Here is an 18,494-nt window from a genome sequence, read left to right as displayed (position 1 = left end):
GATAGCAGTTTCCATCCTACTTAAAGCAGGCCAGAGGTTTAGTTGGCCAATACGTGATGAGATAAAAAAACAACAACTATGGAAAGCAGTAATTACTGGAGATACAGGTACGGGACTAAGCGTTTCTATCCCCTGAAGAAGACCAGGTTGGCCAAAACATGGTGAAACATCAACTGTGAAGATGGGAATTACAGTCCGCAAATAAATGAATAAAAAAGAGATTGGTATTAACAATTTTCTTAGTAACAACTTACGTTTTTCCCTTTGAGATTTTGCACAGCTTCCAAACCAGTTCTTTTGATGGCATTTTCGACCTTGTCAATCAAGTAGTTCAAACCATTCTGAATTGGTTTCAGTAAACTATACATATTACTTAGATCTGAAATAGAATGAAAGATACCATCATCTATATGTACATGGAAAACACAACATTTCAATCAAGTTCATCAAATTAAGTAGTTTAAATCAACTTATACATAAAAAAGTACAAATATAGTGAGAGATGATCTTAATTTTCATTATTTACTTTAAATCAATGGAAATTAATGGTATTGATTTTCTATCATTTATTATTTTTATTTATATTTTTTAAATTTTAGAGTCTTCTTTTAGATGAGCTTTCATAATTTTTTTATTCATTGCGGGTTGATATGCTCATCTTTATAGTTGTTTTTATACAAAAGAGCGATCAAATTTGGACTTTATTTCATTTAAATTTGATTCGTCAATCAAATCGGTCCCACATTTTTTTTTACATTGCGTCACCACTTATCAAGGCCGATAGGCCACTCAAGGATAAAGGTTAAAGAGTGTAGAGTAGTCAAAGGGACAATATAGTAATTGATAGTAATGGAAGTAAATTTGTTAACTTAAGTGGAACGGCTCATCAGAAACTTGTTCACGTTAGACTTGAAGACAACCATATTGTAGTCAGCTGGAAAGCAGGAAAACGGAAGACAATTCCACAGGCGTGCAGTTCTAAGAAAGAAGCTTTGATCATGGAATCTATGTTTAGGTTTAGGCACATTATCAACTAAGCTCCAGCCCCTGTCTCATCGCCGCAATGTTGCATCATTGTGCCTGTTTTACAAATATTTTAATGGAATGTCTTCTGATGAACTCGTTTCACTTGTACCCCCTCTACGTACATATCACTGACAACCCCGCTTAGCAACAAGATCTCACCGCTTCACTGCTGTTGTCTCTAAATGCCAGAAAACTTTCTATTCTAATAGGTTCTTCCCTCGAACAGCTAGACTTTGGAATTCCCTTCCTGCTGCCCGCTTCCCTGGCTGTACTGATATGCAGAAGTTTAAATGTAATATAAACAAATATCTTGTTAATCTTTCCTAGACATGGCCACAAATTGTAGCCCCTTACGTCCAAGTGGCGATATGCTTTGTAAGGGGTGAACAAGTAAGTTTTAAAATAATTCTCTCATAAATCCAATTTTATATTCTTATCTGGTTTTACATTTACGGGTCCGTACCGCGTGGTACTATATAGCATGTTTATTTATTTTTAATCCATTTTAGATGAGGGTTCATGATTTGTTTATTTATTCTTTCTTCAATGCACGTGGCGCAATGGATAAAGGAGTACCAACATAATGAGATGGGCTTCAATATATTTGAAAACCCGAAAATTTTATACGTCGCAAACAAGCAAAGAAAGAAAATATTTAGAGTCCTTCCAGAATTATAATTTTCTTTAATCTCAAAATTAAATGAAAATACAAAAATAAAACACGCACCAAGTGCGCTTGAAACCAAATCACAACGTAATATTAGGAACTAAACATATATTTTATTGTTTGAAATTAATAACAAATATATTTCGGAACTATACTCCATCCTCAGTGTATTGTTTTCTTTCTTTTTTTTTCGTCTTTTTCCTTGCCATATTGTAAAGTTGTGGAAAGAAAAGTCTCTCTATAAAGAGCCGCGCATTGTATTTTGCAATTTGAAATGTTGGAATTGTGCGTAGGTAACGCGAGAATAACGTCAATGTTTTGAATTCCATATAGAAACGTTGATTTAATTTGACGTTGTGATTTGGTTTCAAGCGCACTTGATGCGCATGTTATTTTATTCAAATTAAGTGAACGTTTCTACATGAAACTCACACCCTTGACATTAAATAAAAGTAGATAATTTTGTCTTCGTCATAATGACGTCATGCTGCATTTTTATGGGTACAGACCTGAATAGTAGTACTGTCAATCAGACTACGTTATATGGAGTGTTGGATCGTTTTGTTTGCGTCATCAACGTAACTGATAAAGGCGAACAATTAACAAAAGCAGATAATACATGATATGTGTGCACGTAAGAGAGAGTCACAAAGTGCGTGAGAGGGAATACATATTTGAACTAGCAGGCCACTAGGTGTTGCCCGTTCGTAAAATAGGCTAAAATATGTAAGTTTCATTAATGAAGATTTTTTTTACACAGGCATTACCACATTATCAAGGCCAAGAGGCCACTCAAGGATAAGGGTTAAAGAGTGTACAGTAGAAATTGGACAATATAGTAATCATTAGTAATGAAAATTCGGCAAATTCGTTAACTCATATGGAACGGTTCATCAAGAACTTATTCACGTTAGACTTGAAGACAACCATATTGTAGTCAGCCGAAAAGCAGGAAAACGGAAGACAATTCCACAGGCGTGCAGTTCTAAGAAAGAAGTTTTGTTCATGGAATCTACGTTTAGGTTTAGGCACAGATAAAAAGTGTTTTCAGCTAGACGAGTGATTCTTGTGAAAGTTTGGCGAGGGGGGACCATAGACTGATTTCATATTTATTCTTTATTATTATACAGCCAATATCTTATTAATTATTATATTCTACCCAAAATATAATAGTGTGATTAAAAAAAACAAAACAAATAGAAAATATGACTTAGAATCCGAACCCAAAACATATCGAGCTTCGGCCTTAGTCATTACCTTTCAAGCTATCGCCAGATGTATTAAAAAGCGTAAATCTTAAACCGCCTTTAACGAATAAATGTATACTTACGCATGTGTAAAAAAGTAAGTTAAGTCGACTTACGCCTGCCATGCTTTCATTTTTATGAATTATGGCCTTTTAGCAGAGGTGTTTAGTAGAGTAACCGTTCTTCAGAGAAGGTAAATTTATATATGCTTACCTGACCGAAACATGATCATGACTGTGTAGCAATATATTACATAAGCAGTAATATGTTGCTACAAAGTCCTGAGCATGTGTCGGTCAGCTAGTTACTCGTAACGAGATACCTCTTCCGACAGAAGAGGCGTTGCGAGCCTGTACCTGCTCTATTGTTATTTTCATAGCAAATGCTCGACTGATCTCCGATCTATGATTCTTTCATTGCCAAACTTTCACAAAACACATTCGACTAGCTGCAACCACTATATACGCTTATCCTCGAGTGGCCTTCGGGTCTTATCAAGTAGTAGCTAAGAGTGAAGTAAAAAATGTATAAGGTTGATGGGTAGAGACTGGCCTTTTCGTCTATCAAGATGTAGCATCTCTTCACAAGCCGCATGGAATAATTGAATATGATCATCAACCAATTTGTTTTGGATTTCCTCGCTGACTTTCTCATAGGACGAGGGATGCAGAAACTTTCGACTCCGCATATTTTCATGACGTATTTTCTGAATCACCTGAGAAACAAAATAAATAAATTAATTAATACATAATGTGACCTGAAGTAAAATCAAGATACTACCAATAATTCTAGCAGCACTAAGATTCAGTTCCAAAAAACTAAGAAAAAAAAAAGAAGAATAATAGAAATCCTAATCGACGGAAAAAACTGAGATTGTCAAACGCTCGTTAATGCTGGAAACAGGTGTAAATATTAAGGAAAACCGTCAAGTGAGGAAACTAGTCCGAATGAGCGACGAATCCTAGAAACCGCAACAGAAGTGAAACAGAAAAACGAAACCAAGAGAACTGATATATCAAAATTGTAAATTGCCTATCCCCACTTCCAAAAATAAAACTGGCGCCAGCAAAAATAGCACCGCACCAAATAGTCAAGGAGGATGCAAAAACCTAGGATTGAAAGCACTAACCAAACCTCCACTGGATGAGAGTGAAAAAGATTAAGACCTTGAGGGAGGCATATTCCAACCCAAATTCGAGTGAAAACGAATTGTTTCTGCCAACAAGAAATCAATGGTAAGTGGCTTTTTCAATGGGGTAAACTTATTTGCAAAGTTATCAAAAGAGGTGGAAAGCACCGGAAATATGAGGAGACTTGTTGTCACTCAGACTCCAGGAAACACCACAAGGTATTCTCCAGGAAACATCTTTGATGATGGTCGTAGTGAGTAGTAGTAGTAGTAGTAGTAGTAGTAGTAATAATAATAATAATAATAATAATTATAATAATAATTAATAATTAATAATAATAATCTGCAAATATTATCAAAAGAGGAGAAAGGGTACTGGAAATCTGTGGAAATTTGTTGTCACTCAGAAACCAGGGAACACAGCGGTTTGTTCTCAAAGAGAAATCGTTGATGCTGACCTGTGTGAAAACTCCTAGTAAGTAATAATAATAAAGGAAGAACAACACCACAAGGAACCAAAAAAACCATAAAAACCGCAAACTTCTAAGTAAACTACACTATCCTCCCCTTAATAGAATTAGTGTCGACATCGACTGGCACCACATTAAATAGCCGAGAATGGTCGCGGAGGATGGAAAGACCGATGAGCGAAAGCATTAATCATATCTCTACTGAATGAATGCGAAGAGGACTAGGATCTAGGGGAAGTTTATTTCCACCCAAATTCCAGTGATAACCAATGATCATTGTTAGCGAGAAATGGAAAACGGCTGTTGAGATGATGCAAGTACATTTGGAAACATTATCGAAAAAGATGTAAAGTACTGAAAATCTGAAAAAATAATTAACTATGAACAAAACTATATTTTTTTATTATTTTCGTCAACAGCTTCTACCAATAAATATATCTACGTTGGTTAGTTGGTTGTTTTTGTTTTACGGCATATCAACCCTTGTCAGCTTATTTAATGCCGCATCCAAAGATTTTGAATAAAATTTTCTAATAGAATATATTTGTTTTTTGTTTTTTTCAAGTCAGTTTCTATTTAACCCATAGTTGGGACCCTTATAGGTACTATCACTCCGGGTCAGAGTGGACCTGGGAGCAATGGCAACTAAAGAGTTGCTCTACACTCCCCAAAGCCCGCAAGGTGGGGCATTACCATTGCATATAGTTTAAGGTCATATCCAGGACCTCTACGCCCGGGAAACACCAGATAAAATCATCTTCTAATAACTACATAATGAGGGAAGAGGAGACAGAAAAAACTATTAAAAATTAAGAAGGATCGGCAAAGGGGTTAATACCTTTTCCATGTATTCTGAACAGTTGTGTTCACTCCTGAGTTGTGAAGCTACTTGTCGATAGTATTCACCCGTTTCTTGGAGAAAACGATCTTCAAAAATGGATCTGTAGAACTGAAAAAAAAATATATACAAAAAATTAACAAGATGACATTGCTTACTCTTTTTTCCATTCAGGGATAAACTTTGGAAGAGTCAGATTCTACGGTCTGGTTCGCTACGATGCTGAGACTTTTGTTCGTTCGATTATGGGAATTAATTTTTCTAAGTACAAACTCATTTAAGAGGAATGGTTGATTCCTAATTACCTGAGGAGCTCTTGATGGTAGTTCCCGAAGAGTTCACCATCGATTTTTTTTTTTTTTTACCCGTATAGATTGATCCCACGTTAAACAATATTCGGGTATCACTTTTCTGGAAGATGGATGCACGCACTTTAAAAAAAACTTTGATCGAAATTAATCGAGGGCATAAGCAGAAACTTTCACTTAAAGGAAACTGCAAAACGCGTATGAAAGAGGAAGTAAAATGTTGCCTCCTATATTTAAGGAGATTCCGAAATACCGAAATACAGAAATACGGAGATACTGATATAAAAGAAATAAATCAGTTACATCAGTCTGATGTCGTACGATCCGAGACTGTAAGACACTGTAATTACCGTGAGAATTCGATATCTGAACTCCATATATAATCGCTGTTCAGTAGCTGGTCGTCTTAATCCAAGTCCCTTAACTCTCCAGGGTCATGATGAAGACTCGGCATTATTTCATGCAGCGTGTTTTGGATAAAAATAGCCTGACGGGGCGTATCTTTCTCCAGGCTCCCAGTACACAAAGCACCTGGTATTACCAAACGGTCACTCATTTTAGTATTGTCCAAGGTCAACTTTGCTCAGTCAGCTCAGGTTTATTATGGATGGTTGTATACTGTCCCTGTTGATTGGTACCTCGCCCTCGGCTTCTAATGTCATTATGGCCGGATTTCAGGTACGTAATCTTCTGTTCAGAAATAGTCACTCATCTAAGTACTGACCAAGCTTTAATTCGCTTAACTTTAGCAATTGTGTGTTATTATACAGTATATATGATACAAATTACCATCCAAAAGTCAATTGATATTTCGTATTCGGTAATCTTTGATTCATATCTCCTTCCGGTAAGATTTTAATATAAGTATTTTTAAATAGGTGAAACGGACATTGACTGGAACTTATTTTAGCACATGTAATAGCATTTTATTTCGAAAATAGTTTTATTTTATGAGAAATCGATAGAGATAAGAGAAAAGTGCGTAGAAAAATTATAGATTATGGGAAAAGAATGAAAGAGGGTATAAAACGGTATAACAAAGGCGTGCGTTAAATATTAATTATTTTCTCTTCGTCGAAGTAAGAAAATTAATGACAACTAAAACCTGGATTGCAATTCCTTTGCTTAACGGCACATCAACCGTATAGTTCATTTAGAACCATACTATGTATTTACTAAAGTAATCATTTGATCAAATCTAGAAAATTGGTTAATGGTATTTTAAGCTAAAGAAGATAAAGATTCGATAGTTAAGAGGACGAAGAACGATATGTGGGAACTGTTAAATAATGAATCATTCTGATTGCGTAATATTTCAATTAGGTTTTGGTGTCAGAAGTTTCCTATGTTGTTTGCTGGATTTACATTCGTGTCACTAATGGTTGGAAATCAAATTCAACTGCTCAATATAATGTTGTCAGTGTTGTTTAGATCCTTCTGTCTACTGCTTTAATTTAAAAGTTATTTTCACAAAGTTTCGGTCGATGTAAATTCCGGCCATATTCAGGTGTACCTTGTTGAACTCAGGAATCTTTTTGCAAGGATCCGTGGCGTAGCGAATAATGTACTTGCTAAATTCGGTTGTATATTACATTCTTCTAGAGGTTGAACATCCAATCCACATACGGAGTGACATTCAAAATACAACACAAACAAATTCCTGATGAACCGCCCCCCCCCTAAGTAATGACACCTTACCAATTCTCCAATATTATTGCTACACTATCCCTTTGATTACTGTACACACAATAACCCTTATCCCTGAGTGGCCATTGGGCCTTGATAAGTGGTGAACTCCATGTAAAAAAAAAAAAAAAAAAAAAAACTGCGAATTACTTAAGACTTCTACCCAATCATGACTGACGGAAACATATCATGCTCTTCCCTGTGGATGAAATAAAATGGTTCCGTTTAAAATTCTATGCAGATTATCGAGTTCGACAGTAAGATACGCCCGAATAAGATCGGAGATTCTATCGATCGAAACACTTAAGATGAAAAAAGTAGGCCGAATAATTCAATACAAATAACAAATCCTCATATAAACAAATACTCTTGTATGTTTAATATTAAGCAAAAACCGAGATTTGATGATTACGTTTTGCTCTGAAGTAATGAAGCGAGAGCTTGTTTAGTTTCTAGTACCCACGACATAGTATGTGGAGTACAATCAAAGTATAATTAATAACATGTCTTACGTATTCTAAACTTTATTGAAAAATACAATACAATAGTAAAATCAGTATAAGTTTTGTTTATGATAATACAATTGATCGGCCATGTCTGAAAATTAATGGTATAGAAATGAGTGAGTAATGTTAAACTAAGAGAAATTTAGAGAAAAACTGTATTATGACTGCGAAGAATTTCTTGTGGAATTTTTTATTTTTACTGGAATGGAACACATACATCAAGTCTGTGGCCAAGGTCGATGGGGAAATGGTGAGATCCTTCTACCGCTCCAGTAGCTTCTACCTTTACATCATCAACGCTCTGTTCCCCAGCTGGCATCAATTGAAATGGATAGCTATCGTCTTGGAGAGGCTCCATGTTTTCACAAGCTTCTGGGTTTGACCTTTACTCCTGATCTGAAATGGAACACGTACATCAAATCTGTTGCCAGGGACGCTGGGAAAATGGTGGGATCCTTCAACCGCTCCAGAAGATATCTCACTACTGATGCAATTCTCTATCTATATAAGAGCCAAGTACGTCCAAAGATGGAGTACTGCTGCCACATCTGGGCGGGAGCTGCTAAAAACAGCCTATCCTGCCTTGACAGAGTACAAAATAGACTTCGTGGGTTGGTGTGGGATGTCCTTTTCTCTACCCTGCAACTTCTTTCCCACAGAAGAGACGTAGCGAACCTGTATTTGTTGTATCGTTATTTCCATGGCAAGTGCTCGTCTGAGCTCCATTCTCTGATCCCCCCTCACCAATCTTGTTCAAAAACCACCCTACTAGCTGAAACCACCGTCAATAATTTTCCCCACTCCTTATCTGTGCCGAAATTAAAACGTAGACTCCATGAACAAAGCTTCTTTCTTAGAACTGAACGCCTGTGGAACTCTGTTCCGCTTGCTTGTTTCCCTCCCGACTTTATCCTGGATATCTTCAAGTCCAGCACAAACAAATTCCCGATGAATCACCCCCCTAAGTAATGACACCTTATCAATTCTCCAATACTATTGCTACACTATCCCATTGATTACTGCACACACAATAACCCTTATCCCCGAGTGGCCATTGGGCCTTGATAAGCGGTGAACTCCATGTAAAAAGAAAATTTCAAATGATGTATTTTCAGATAGGTTCTCGTTATGATACCTTTATCTCATACAAGGACCCGACAAAATTTTTCGAACATTTTAGTATTCGACTTTCCTAGTACCATAGAGTGGCGGAATTCCTTGAATAGAAAAGCATAAACATATAAAGACAATACCTCTAATAAAAATGGAAGAAAATCGATCAGGTAAGGAAAAATATTAAATTGTCATCGTTTTTTACAACACACATGCGACATTATTTTTCGGACATCGTTGAAAAACTGTTAATAGTTTGTAATATCACCTTTCTTCTTAATAACTGTTATCAATCTCTCTTCATCATGATCAAACATATGCACAATAACATCTCTACGTGTTTCTATTAGTTGTTTTTTGGCATCTAGTATTCGTTTCCATAGTTGTGCCTCTTTCGTTATTTCAGGTCTATCATAGACAAGTTATGCAAGCATTTTCCAAACATTTTCCATTAAATTTAGATCTGGGCTTTTTGCAGGCCATTCCAAAGTAGTCATATTCACTTTAGCCATCCATTCTTTCATGAGTTTTGACACATGGATGCTGCAATTGTCTTGCTGCAGAACGAAATAATGTCTCATCTCTCTTCTTATCCTTGGTAGGGCTTTCTCATCCAGCAACTGTTTATAGTTTTCGCTGTTCTGTCGTCCTTTCAGCCACTCCAACCATATATTTCCATTAGCAAAGATCATACCCCAAACCATAACTCCTCCTTCTTCTCCCATTTGTCGTTTGTTCAGTACAACAGTCTCACCCCTTCTCGACCAAGTACACCATCTATCGGACCCATCAAACTTGAAACACTTCTCATCAGGAAATATAACCTTCTTAAAGTAAACATGCTTTGTTAACCATCTTTTAGCACTCTCCAGTCTTGCTCCTTTGTGTTTATTTGTTAGTGTAATTTTTTTCTTAGCCTTTGCATACTTCAAACCAATCCTATGCTGCGTTCTTTGTACTGTTCGGACGTTCACATATAATTCACATTTCTCCTTCACTTTTATTGCTGTAACTTTTTCTCCAGATGTCAAAAGCCGTGTCACAGTCCTCTTCACCCTCCTTTCAGTCCTGTTGCCAATTGATCTTTTCCGTCCTCTCTTCTATTTCCGCTCGGAGTTTGTCTTCAGCGTGTACTCGATCATTGATTTCGACAGCTTTAAATCCATGGCGATCCTTCTGATGCTGAGGCCATCTTCCCGCTTCTTCCGTGCCAAACAAACGATATCTTTTGAATGCATTTTACCTCATTAAACTTAATTGTTTTGCCAGTAGAATAGAACAGATAATTGATTCTAATGATGACAGCTAAGTGCACAAGTAAAGAATTGAATACAGCAAATATACATGAACATAGCTCTAAATATTTTTGTTATGTCCGAAAAATAGTGTAATGCAAGTTCTCGCAAAAATCACAAAAAACTAAAATTATCAAAGCTAAACTAAAAAAATGATTACACTAGCAGTGGATTTTCACTCCTCAACTATGTACTTACAATCTCAAAGGTTTTTGGCACTAGTAACCAGCTGGAAGTACTTTTTTCAAAGTGTTCGAAAAATATAGGCAGGCGCCTGTATATCATTTTTAAGAAAGATTTTCGCTCTATCTAATCAGTTAAATTACAATCGCTTTGAAATAATTGTCTTCATAAAATAAAAAATGAAAAAAAAAGCAAATTCGTACAATTTTCTTATTTCAATTATAAGTAGACCGAAAGCTACTGAAACAGCTCGCGATATCAATGAAGCGTTTGATCCCAGAACAACTAATGAACGCACAGCACAATGGTGGTTTAAGAAATTTCCTGGTGGCGACGAGAATCTTCAAGATGATGAGCGTAGTGGTCGGTTATCAGATTTTGACAACGATTAATTAAGAGCTTTAGTCGAATCCAATCCATGCACAACTATTCCAGAACTTGACGTAACGTATACGACGATGTCCAACCACTTAAGAGAGATTGGAACAACAAACAAACTTGATAAATGTGTGCCTCACGAATTGATCGACACCCAAAAGAAAGGCCGTTATGAAGTGTTATCTTCCCTTCTTTTATGCAAGAAGAACGACTCATTACTCAACCGGGTTTGACTTGCGATGAAAAGTGGGTTCTTTACGATAACTGGCGACGCTCAGCTCAGTGGTAAGACGCCGAAAAAGCTTCACAAAACTTCCCGAAGCCAGAACTGCACCAAAGGAAGTTCATGCTGACTGTTTGGTTGTCTGCTACGGGTCTTATCCGTTACAGTTTTATCAACGTAGGCGAAATCATTACGGTGGAGAAGTACCGTCAACAAATGAATGAGATACATCAAAAACTTCGACAACACAAGCCAGCATTAGTCAACAAAAAGAGTCTAATTCTCCTCCACCACAGTGCCTGATCGCATGTTGCTAAACCGACTCTGCAGATGTTGAACGGATTGGGCTACGAAACTCTGGCTCATCCGCTATACTCTCCAAACCTCTCCCCTACCGACTACCACTTTTTCAAATATCTCGACAACTATCTGCGTAAGAAATGCTTCAAATAGGTAAGCGATATCAAAAACGCCTTCAGCGACTTCATCGCTATCAGAACGCATTTTTTTTAACGTTAATGGCATAAATACACTTAGGTTTACGTTAACAAAAGTGTGATAATTCTGCTGGTGCTTATTTCGATCGATAAATTTCTGTTTGAGCTGAGATATGTTCTTTATTTAATAGTTAAAAACCGCAAAAACTTTTTTGTCAACTGATATATGTAAAACAGTGTTTACTTACTTGTACTGGTTCTCTCTTTTTATATGCTTCTATGCTAACAAAAGAATCCAACACGCCATGCAACACAGCCTGATTGACAGCACCACCATTTCGGTCCCTACACACACAAAAAAGAATATTTTCAGCAAAAAAAAAACAAAAAAAAAAACGGTCCATTATTTGGATTACGAAGAGAAACTCATTTTATAATTAACCTGTTTTATATATACCAGAATCGCTCCAAAATTAAAACTTCCTATTTTCTTAACAAAAAGTTGAAGAGCTACGAACAGGGGAATGGTACCATTAAAACGAATGCCCCAGAATTTATTTTTCTACATGGTCACCATCATTCCTTTTGCAAGAGGTGAACGATAAGTTGTCTGAGCGTCCGGATTACACTTTGTCATATGAATAAAAAATAAGAGGCATTACTTTTGGAACGATCATCGTACTGGGATTTTGACACTTTGGTAAGAATTTGGGTCCGTTGGGTACATAATCTATCTACGTATATTTATAAAAGTGACCTCGTCTGCCTGCATCTGAGCAGAACGGTTTCTATTTAACTACTGTGTCAATCGTTCGTCTATAGCCTTGACATTTTATAAATAGGAGAGTTGGACCTATGGAACAAATTCGATTTGAGTTTCAGCCGGTAAAAATAGCTGGTAAGGGATAAAATTTGAAAGAAATTGGAACTGCTCAGGAGTAAGTCGACTAAACGTGTTACTTCTCCGCATGCGCAAATATACGTTTATACATTTAAAAACGTTACTTTTAAAGTTTTTATATACGTATGCAATTAGTTCAGATGTTAACGAATTATGCTGGGGAGCTATATGTTTTGTTTTTCGATTCTAGCTGAAAACACTAAAGTTATATTGTTTACAAACTTTTGAAATCACTACTATATAGTATGCATAATACAATACTAGTAGATAATTGGCTATATAATAATAAATACAAGAGTGGCATGAATTGAAATATCATATTTAAACATATTTTATTATCGGGCAACGCCAAATGGCCTGCTAGTTCTAGTATATTAATAAAATGATTTTTACATATTCTCCTAGTTTTAACAATCCAATATAATTTGGCAAATAATCAGTTATATATCTAAAATTGGGATTGTTACAGATCATCTTTCGGCCGAAGTTCGCAAATCAACTTTCCCAATCGTCGGTTGCAATTTTTAGAAAAAAAATGATTTTTTTTTTAATAAATCATCTCTTTTTTGCTGATTTAAAAGCGGATTTTTTTAAAATTCCATAACTAATATAGAAACAGAACATTTTTACAAATCATCATGTTTTAACGAATCAAAATCTGCGATATTATGGACAACCCTACCAAAGAGTAAAAACTAACAAAAATAAGAAACAGCAGACCATAGCAATAATTACGGTATTTACTTAAAATATAAAAATAGATTTTTTTTTCTAAATTTTTCATATTTTGTCAAATAAAATAAAAAAAATGGTTTACGTACTTCATGATTTCTTGGGAAATCAGCGTTGTCAATTGTCCTTGTAATGGGGTTATCATATGGCGCTTCCAGATGTGCAGAAATAACTTAAAAAATACAACAAACAAATACGTTTTAAATACAGAAACTTTTACTATAGTTACTGCTTTACATGCATACTTCAAATCAGTTCAACTATGTAGAAAAACGGTTGGTTTGTTGAAACATTGAGGTTTTTGCTGAAATGAAATAATGATCGAACTTGCTCATATGTGGTCAGAAATCGTGTAATAACACCTTACGTAAGAGAGACATTCAAAAAATAATGCCTCCTATTTTTATTCCACCAGAATCGTTCAGAGGGAACTGCAAATTACTTTGTTATGATGACTGAATTTATGTATTTATAAACTGAGAGTTTCATCTTTCTGTTGCATGTATTGACGGCCCGCGTGTCATGTCATTGGATTTCTTCTCATAAATGAAGACTGGACTGACCAACCTTCACCGGCGTATGGGAAACGTTTACAAAGATGTGACTGTCAGCACGGATTAGGAGATGAATTCGTCGTTTCAGAGTGGTAACAGACATATGAATGAGTTCGATAAAAATTTTTACAACTGATTCGTCAAAAGAGGTTACCAAATGTGCATTGCGAATGATGTTGATCATGTAGGAAAAAAAAAAAAAAAAGGAGTCCAAAATCTCGTTTTCGTAGCTTTTTTAACGTTTGGATTTATGAGTTAAAAAAATGAGGCCCTACTTCTGGAACAACTCTTGTATATTAATACCAAGTTAGTTCGGAAATGTGTTTTCTGTAGACGCATGTTTAATGCATTTTTCTGGCCCTGAAGACAATTTCTCCCTGACTGAAATACTTAGTATTCTGGGGGTGCCTATATTTAATTTTGTGTCACAGTTGGTTTTTAAAGAGAAAGGATATAAAGCGTTATCTTCTTTTTATATACTTCTTTCCTTGGTTTGTACGGCGAAAACGTATACAAAATACAAAAGTACACGAAATTCCAATTCTAATGAATTATATGAGAGATCTTTTAGACAAAGTAAAGAGAATTGCTGTTTTTAGGTTGTAAATTATCAACTAATATCGTTGACTGTTTTTTTTTATTTTGAAGCAGTATATTTAGCTCCTTGACATCAAGTGGTTTCCTGCATTGTCTGGAGCAATTTCAATAAAAGACAATTCATTTTGGGAGTAACAGATGGCTTGTTTCGTTTAATTATTTTAAGACTCAATTCAATCCTTTCAACAGTATATTGTCCTGGATATAACCTTAAGCTATATCCGATAGTGAGGCACCATTTTGCGGGCTTTGGGGAGTGTAGAGCCACCCTTCAGTCGCCATTGCTCTCATGTCCACTCTGACCCGGGGTGGTAGTACCTGTTAGGGTCCCAACTATGGATTAAATAGAAACCGGCTTGAAAAAAAACAACAAACATATTCTATAGAAAAAATGTTCTTCAAAATCACTGAATTTGGCATTAAATAACCTGAAAAGGGTTGATATGCCGTAAAACAAAAACAACCAACCAGCCAACCATTTCAACAGTAGTCGTATCTCTTTTTATCCTGAGAGCCCTCTGAACAGATCTAGCCTAAAGGAGAAATCAAGTCTGAAAACGTTTGACTTTTCGTTCTCATTAAATCTTGAACTTAATTGCATTAAATCTATTGCCCTTCTGCTTCTCGTAAATTCAATTGTTTCGTTCTCTGCAAATCTACTATCAGGCCCTGTATGGAGTACTGTTGGCATATTTGTACTTGTGAATACCCGTTCTTTTGAGAGTTTCTTGGTAAAGTAGAGAAACGTCTCTGTAATTTGATTGACTCCATCTGTTGTTTTTTTCTTTTTTGCACTTTTCTCTTTCTCTCCCACGGACGTCAGTTCTATGAATACCGTTGATGTTTGTGTTCTTAAGAACTGCCTTATCAATTCCCTGCTTTCTTTGTTCCAGTTCATTTGACTCGTTGATATAGCAGTCCCCATCTATTCGTTGTTTTCTTTATACGTCATTACAATATATCTCATTCCAGTAGCTTCATCATTTTCTTTTACAAAGGAGTCACCATTTATCAAGGCCCGGAGGCCCCTCGGGGATAAGGGTTAATAAGCGTACAGTGATCAATGGGACAGTGTCGTAGTAATTGTTAGTAGTAGAAATTTGGTAAATTGGATTACTTAAGAGGAACGGCTCATCAAGAATTTGTTTACGTTGGACTTGAAGAGAACTATATTATAGTCAGTTGGAAATCAGGCAAAAAGAAGAGAGTTCCACAGGTTTGCAGTTCTAAGAAAGAAACTTTGCTAATGGAATCTACGATTAGGTTTAAGCACAGATAAAGAGTCAGGGAAATTATTGATAGTGTTTTCAACTAGACGAGTGTTTCTCGTGAAAGTTTGACGAGAGGGGACCATAGGTTGGAGCTCAGACGAGCACTTGCCATGAAAATAAGGATAAAGCAGAGATAGGCTCACAACATCTCTTCTGTGAGAAAGAGGTTGCAGGGAAGAGAAAAGAGAAAAGATATTCCCCCTACGAAGTCTGTTTTGAACTCTGTCAAGGCAGGATAAGTTATTTCTAGCAGTCCCTGCCCAGATGTGGAAACAGTACCTCATCCTTGGACGTACCTTGCTCTTATATAGGTGGAGAATAGCATCAGCAGTGGGATATCTACTGGATCGACAGAAGGATCCCACCATTTTCCCAGCATCCTTGGCAAGAGATTTGAGGTACGTGTTCCATTTTAGATTAGGAGTAACGGTCAAAACATAGAGTCTCCTCAAGATGAGAGCCTTCATTTCAATTGATACCAGATGGGGATCAGAACGTTGATTATGTAAAGACAGATTTTTGTTTTAGATGCATTAAAAGTAACCAGCCATTTCTTTCCCCATTGTACCACCTGTTCAAGATCAGAGGAGAGAGAATCGGAGAGAACTTGGTCGTTAACGGTCTTTGATGTATTTTATTTATTTTTTAAAATACATTTTCACCCCAAACAAGGCGCATTGCCACTTTGGTGTAGGGGGCTACTATCAGAGCCAACAACTACTGGGGTACTATGTGGCGATTTGGGCAGCAAGATGTCGGTTCACGTTACACTTGAACTTCTGCATGTCAGTACAGTTGAGGAAGCAGGGACCTAGAATGGAATTCCAGAGTCTAGCGGTTCTGAGGAAGAAACTACTGGAGTAGAAAGATCTTTTACATCTAGGGATCTCTACTGTATAGGAGTGGGATTTAGCTGCCTATCGGGGGAGGGGCACAATGTCTGCAGTTCGCCAGAGCATTCACCATTAAAATACTTGTAGAACAGGCAGAAGGATGCAACATTTCGGGACAGAGGCTGAAGCTTAGATGCCAGTTCATGGCCTATCAGATTGGCGACTCCCTTTTGAACTTTGTCTAGGAGCGAGAGACTAGTAGCAGATGCACCAGCCCAAATGTGACAGCAATACTCCATACATGCGCGAATGGTGGCCTTATAGAGGTACAGGATACTTTCGGGAGTTAGTAGTTTTCTAGCACGGTAGAGAGAGCCTACCTTCCTTGCAGCGGCCCTGGCAATGCTTTCAATGTACTTGTTCCAACTCATGTGTCCTGTGAACGTTAGGCCAAGCAGTTTGAAAGATGTACTCTCAGAAAAAGATTCACTGGCCATGGCTATTGGTGGCAGAGAAGGTTTTCTTGGCAGCATTGAATGTGACCATCCATTTTTGTCCCAATTCCACTACAGATTGGAGGTCATCCTCTAGTGCTTTTGCCATTTCTTTAGATATGTGTTCATTTGTTTTCCTGTCATGCCTGTTATAGAGCGTGGTGTCATCAGCATATATACCCATCTCAGAGGTAATTTTTTTCGGGGAGATCAGTAATTAATATTAGGAAGAATAGAGGTCCAAGGATAGACCCTTGAGGCACTCCCGCATTTATATCATATTGTTTAGATGTACGACCGTCGAGGACAACCTGGATTTTTCTCTTACCTAAGACGGATTTAATTATGTTAAGTATTCTACAAGTGATACCGTATGATCTAATTTTCCTCATGCATTACTCTGTCAAAAGCCTTAGATATATCTAGAGTTACCGCTCTGCCCTCCTCCGCTTTGCCCAGTGACTGGTATATACGTTCAGAGATTACAGTGAGAATGTCTGCTGTGGAACGGGCCTGCCTAAATCCATATTGTTTGTCAGTCAGAAGTTTAGTATCTGTAAGGTGATGGACTAGAGCATGGTTAATTAAGGTCTCAAATATTTTGGCGAAAAGTGGGAGGAGACTAATATGCAGATAATTAGATGGGTCAGTTCTTTCGCCAGAATTCTTGAATACTGGAACTACAGAAGCAGCTTTCCAACAGCCTGGAAAGCAAGATTCATTAAGGAATTTGTTGTAGAATTTGGAGAGAACTGGAGCTACTTCGGCTGAGCACATTTCTAATAGCACAGCTGGGATTGAGATCAGGTCCACATGCTTTTGAAGCGTCAAGGTTTTTTTATGATAGTATGCAACTGGGCAGGGGTGATTTTTAGATCGTCTAGCGTGGCGTCTGTTCACAAAGAAAAGTCAGGTAGAGGGTGGTTAGCAGGGTCCAGTGTGGAGTTTGAGGCGTGTGGAGTTTGAGGCAAACCGACTGGCAAGCATGTTAGCCTTCTCGGTTGCTCGTGATTGTTGGTTAGTGGGGGAATTGTTGATTGCCAATTATTTACTACAGTGTTGTAGATATTCCAGAAGTCACGAGTTCCCAAATTTTGTGCTTCGATGCGTTTTTTAGTGGTTTCAGTAAATTCTCTCTTAGCTGTCGCTATTTCTTTCTTAACGTTATTCTAGCTTCTATATACTTCTGTCTGTTTGAACTGGACTTATGTCGGTTAAATCTGCGGTATGCATGCTGCCTTTGAGCAATGGCAGTTGCGCAAGTAGAAGTAAACCATTGGGGAGAGTGGGGCTTTCTATAAAATTTCCGCATGGGAACATGTGCTTCAATTGCCGTTTTGAACCATTCAGTGGTCCCATTTGCGCACTGTTCAGCAGGAAGAGAAAAAATATTTCCCCATGGGGCATCTCTGATAAGATCTCTGATGGCTTCCCAGTCAGCCTTCTCATAATATCTCGTTGTTTTTAGCACTGCATCTTCAGTTTTGGGCCTAGAGTTTAGTGCGATTTCGACCATTATAACTGCATGATCAGCGTTCCTTAGTGGGCTGTCAGCATATGTTATATAGTCATCGGGAACTGTGGTCAGAAACAGATTTAAAAGTGA

The 18,494-nt window shown here is 37.1% G+C and overlaps 1 protein-coding gene across 1 annotated transcript in view; it reads right to left on the bottom strand.

Annotated features, from left to right (window-relative positions):
• LOC145248259 (cullin-2-like) overlaps positions 1-18,494 on the bottom strand; it is a 91,746-nt gene that overhangs the window by 59,979 nt on the left and 13,273 nt on the right. The window contains exons 4-8 of the mRNA XM_080110133.1: positions 13,229-13,311; positions 11,755-11,851; positions 5,378-5,488; positions 3,493-3,655; positions 255-379 (exon numbers count right to left, since the gene is read on the bottom strand). Of these exons, the coding sequence (XP_079966259.1) occupies positions 255-379; positions 3,493-3,655; positions 5,378-5,488; positions 11,755-11,851; positions 13,229-13,311 (579 nt within the window). The remainder of the gene's footprint in view (positions 1-254; positions 380-3,492; positions 3,656-5,377; positions 5,489-11,754; positions 11,852-13,228; positions 13,312-18,494) is intronic.

The sequence above is a fragment of the Euprymna scolopes genome, chromosome 26, assembly GCF_053919585.1.
Source record: "Euprymna scolopes isolate OS-2025 chromosome 26, ASM5391958v1, whole genome shotgun sequence".
Lineage (NCBI taxonomy): Eukaryota > Metazoa > Mollusca > Cephalopoda > Sepiida > Sepiolidae > Euprymna > Euprymna scolopes.
The sequence above is the reverse complement of the archived record's forward strand: the minus strand, read 5'-3'. Positions and strand labels throughout refer to the sequence as shown.